General features: G+C 46.7%; 1 protein-coding gene across 1 annotated transcript in view; it reads right to left on the reverse strand.

Annotated features, from left to right (window-relative positions):
• Positions 1–4,015: 4,015 nt before the first annotated feature.
• Positions 4,016–4,760, reverse strand: part of PAFAH1B1 (platelet-activating factor acetylhydrolase 1b, regulatory subunit 1 (45kDa)) — a gene marked incomplete at its 5' end in the record, with an annotated part of 13,399 nt that continues 12,654 nt past the window's right edge. Inside the window, one exon of the mRNA XM_010132454.1 lies at positions 4,016–4,549. Coding sequence (XP_010130756.1) covers positions 4,476–4,549 — 74 coding nt within the window. The remainder of the gene's footprint in view (positions 4,550–4,760) is intronic.

Raw genomic sequence — 4,760 nt, forward strand, 5'->3', positions numbered from 1 at the left:
GTTCCCCCCCGGCACACCCTGCAGCCTCACTGCGCCAGCCGCACCGCAAAAAGAGCGGAGAGAGGTGGGTCATAGCTGTGCCCTGAAGTCGGGGTCAAGTAAGGGGGATAAAACCAAACCAGAACAACCCAAACACCGTGAAATCGCAGCCTTGGGACAGGAGCAGTGAGGGGTGTCCCCTCACGGACCCGCTCGCAGACCACCCCACCGTGGCTGTCCCCCAGGCGGGGCAGGACGCTGCACCGCACACCCACCGCCCGCCTGGGCGCAGACCCCGCAGCTGCTGCCCCACTCCACAGAGCAGCGATGCCCCACGCTGCTCCCCCCTGCAGCCCCCAGCAGCAGCCTGGGGAAGGGGCACGACCCCCTGCTCAGCACAGGCAGAGACCGCACTCTGCCAGGCCATGAATGAAACCGCCCTCGGAGACATCCATGCAGTGCCAGCTCCTGTCATGCCCTTAACCAGTGCCCCACGCTGCTCCCCCCTGCAGCCCCCAGCAGCAGCCTGGGGAAGGGGCACGACCCCCTGCTCAGCACAGGCAGAGACCGCACTCTGCCAGGCCACGAATGAAACCGCCCTCGGAGACATCCATGCAGTGCCAGCTCCTGTCACCACCTTAACCAGTGACCCTGTGACTGTCCTACCAGTAACACCTGCCTCAGGCCAGCACCACTCACAGCAGACACAGGAAAAGCAGGTGGGGAGCAGAATCCGAAGGGTGAAACACCAGTAGCTTTTTTTTTCCAAAATAGTTTTAATTCTTGCATCCAAGGAAACAAAACCACATCTAGTTTTATATGCATTTAATAGTTTACCAATTGGTACAATAAGATTTTTTTAATATGCAGAAAACATGAATAAATTTTGTTTTACACAGTCTGAGAGCAACAAATCTTACTGTAAAACACAGAGCAGTATTATATACATTCCTTTACTGGTTCGTTCTTTTTTTTCTTTTTTTTTTAATTGTGTCAATAGCTTCAGTAACTCCTAACATCTGGGAACTGTTCTCTTCTAAATTTTGTTTTACACAGTCTGAGAGCAACAAATCTTACTGTAAAACACAGAGCAGTATTATATACATTCCTTTACTGGTTCGTTCTTTTTTTTCTTTTTTTTTTAATTGTGTCAATAGCTTCAGTAACTCCTACAGTCTGGGAACTGTTCTCTCCAATTGCAACCTCTAACATCGTGCTTATGAAAAAATTCAGCGTTTGCCTTCATGGCAGTGTCAGGATCAACCTCTAAACCGTGAAGATTTCGCTAACTGATCTTCCAAAGGAACCGGGGAAGCCTGAGGGACGGGCAGGATGAGGAGCAGCTACTTACAGGACACAGTGGAAAGATAAAGAGGCCAATTAAATCCAGTTGGGACTTGTCAATCCCATTCACCCTTCCCCACTCCCAACACCCTCTTCCCCACCACACGATGCACCAACTCAGGCAAGAAGATTCTCAGTTCTGACTTTTTAAATCCACGGGACTTTCCGTACAGCGGGACAGCAAACAACTCGCTCCAAGGGCTTTTCCTTCACTTGACTGAGGATTATTTTTCAATACTCAAATCATTAAAAGGATTATCAAGCCACCACTGCCTCAAAAACAAAGTATAATCTTTTAAACAGCTTCCGCACGAGTCAAAAGCTATTTACGAGTGGTATCATCAGGCAGTCCACATGAAACAGCAGGGGCTGACGGTACAGGCAGAGTGGGCCTGGTGTGCCTACAGCCACGGTGCTCCACGGCCCCGCCAACAGCGCGCTACCAACGAGGGGTCTGTCTAGTTAGTGCCCGGGCCCACCACTGGTCACACCACACGCAGAAGTAGGACGGCTTTTTTAACTTAAAGTGCGAAATGCCGTAAAACATCAACTTTCAGATTGTGTCTACACCACGCTAAGTGTTGCGCTTCTCGGAACGCGGCTAAGACTGGCTAAGACGGGGGGGTAGCGGGGCACTGGGACAGCTGGTTTTGAGCCAGAGGTGAGGCTGCCTGGGACCACGAGCGATGCCAACTGCAGTGAAGAGAGCGACAAAGCAGCAGTGAACCTCTCCAGCCCTCCAACCAGTTTATTTTGTACTCCAAACCAGTAACCTCATCACCGTACTCATGACTCCAGAAAGGCACAGCATCAGTGGACAGAAAACACCGCGACAGCGGAACAAGCTCAGCAGAGCGCAGATCCCGGCGCCACGCTGCGGGAAACCCCCGCGGGCGGCTTGGTCTGAGCAGGGCTTTTACCTTCCGACCCGCCAGCACCATCCCCGAGGTGACTCACTGCTCGCTACGAATCGCTCTCAGCCCTGAGCGCAGCGTCTCGCCCCGGCAGTAAACGCTGCGGACAGGACTTCAGCCGTCGTTTGTCCCGGGGAATAGCTGCACGCTAAAGGGAAAAAACGCAGTAGACAACTTCCGCTTAGTAGGTACCTTTAATTTCTCGTTCATGTTTATGAGTTATGTACATGAGTGTGGTTTACTTTATACTTAAATAAAGTTTATAGGTCCTATCAGGAACTAACAGATGTATTACGTTACAGTCGCACTGAGGAATTTTAAGATGCACTACTTGTGTATCTGGAACTCTCGAATAGGACAAAAAGCAGCAAATTTTTCCAGTCCAAGCAGCTAACAAACAAAAAATACTTTATTTGTGCATGCTTAACTGCAGAAACACACACTGAGAATTACAGAAACCACTGGATGGAAGAGATTAGCCTGAATCTGAACCTGGCTCCAACCCCCCCAGGAGCACGCCGCCTCCTCCAGCCCCCCCTCGCAGAGGCGAGGCTGCGCCAGGATCCTCCCGCCACCCACCGCCTCCCCCTCCGCAGCCAGCGGATCCTTCTGCACCCCTGGGTGCGAGCGCCCTCCAGCCCGCCCCGTGGTGGCCGAGGGGTCTTACTGTTAAAAGGGACAGTTTTAAAAGCCACGTATTAAACGAAATGCATGAAATAAAGCACAAATTCACTGCTTAAAACATCAGACTGGTACTTCATTATATGGTAGATTTTAAAGTGGGTTTTTAAAAAGACCTGGTTAGTTTGATAAGTATTGCAATCCTTAGTTATCTACAATGGAATTTGTCACCAAAATGCTGATTAAAATATTAATTTGTAATATTTCCATTCACTTTAGATCAAAATAGGTAACTTTAGGGATATGCAAATTAAAAATTGTATACACCAAACAACATAAATACTAATAACCGAGCTGGGCCAGTGCTGCTGACAGGATTGGGGTTTGGATTTAAGTGTTTACTCAATAGCATCATTCCCACGGATGGACTTTGTTTTGTTTTTCTTTTAGAAGCCTGTATCAGTCTGTATCTGCCATTACAATCCGACTCTCGAGGTATTTAGTGCTTTCTGTAAAGCATTTCAATACTGCATCCCAAGACATTTCTCACCACGCAAGCCACAGGACGTTTTTATTCAAGCCACATCGTCTTGTCAAGGTACGTGTCACCTCGTTGTCAAAAGGGGTTCCGAGGAGGCACTAAAGCAGCCAGGAAGCCTCTGTACGGCCCAGCCTCCCGCAGTGAGTGAGGGGAAGTGTACTGGGATCCTGGTGTGTCACAGGAATTGCACATCTCTAACAAACACCGAAAGCAAACAGCAAGTGGTACCATGGCAGTCATTTGGGAGATTAAGCTCTACTGGAGGTTAGATCACTAAACTCTAGTGGGATGGACAACTCCTCCTGGAAGTTCGTCTAGCATAAAAAAAAAGCAAACAAAAAAACCATTTAAACTTAGTTTAACAGCACAGCTTAACCATTGAATGACCAAATAAAAAATAAATACATTTATCACATCAGCTGCTACTAAGATTTGTTGTCTTATTTCAGGTTGACAGTTAGTTATATAAATATACCAACCCTTGCGCGATAGGAGGCCAAAACAAAGTGTGTTCTGTTGATTTGGCAAATGTTTCATGACAAATATTCCAGAGTTTAATTAATTTCCATTAATTACACATAAGGTTCAGAAGATTCTGAATTGCAGCCTTATTATCTAGTATTCTTAGAGAAGATTTATTAAGCACACTTAAGTGATGTTACATAGATACACATTTCTGAAAGAGCCCTACAAAACTTTTCCCAAATGAGGTCACCAATTCAGGCACCAACAGACAGCAGAAAGAAAAACAGGTATAATTATCCGACATCGAACGACACCGTCAACTATTCAGTTAAGTGCCCTATTTCAATTATCCACCTTCTGCCTTCTCAGGTCTGATGTGACCAATGCCAGCCCATGTTCTTAAACCTATGGTACTTCTAGACAACGTATGTAAATTTACAGTATACAATTTGGATTCACCATGCATGAATACTTTGTGTGTAACATTTAATAAGCTCAATCTACATCCAGAATAATTTACATGAAAGGACAATATTTATTTAAACAGAGCTCAATGGGTAACCATGGTATCTGAGTGCATCCAGAGGAAAAAGGGGTCAAATGTGAACCAATCAACGGCACTCCCACACTTTTACTGTTTGATCTACACTTCCAGTAACCACATACGGTGCCGTCTTGTGGAAATCTGCGAGGAAAGAAAAGCTTCTGTTAAGAATGAATCCAAACCTCAGTGTTCTCCACTGAATGTCACTACTTTCTCAAAAACACCGTTGCCAGCTCAGAGACTAAATTCCAAAGCTCATCGTGTCTGTGGTTCCGAAGGTAAACTCTCTCACGCTGTAATTTTGTAAAGCAGGCAAATCTGCTTTCACTTCAGTTAGAATTCAGTTGGTAAC

The sequence above is a fragment of the Buceros rhinoceros genome, unplaced genomic scaffold (assembly GCF_000710305.1).
Source record: "Buceros rhinoceros silvestris isolate BGI_N320 unplaced genomic scaffold, ASM71030v1 scaffold14383, whole genome shotgun sequence".
NCBI lineage: Eukaryota > Metazoa > Chordata > Aves > Bucerotiformes > Bucerotidae > Buceros > Buceros rhinoceros.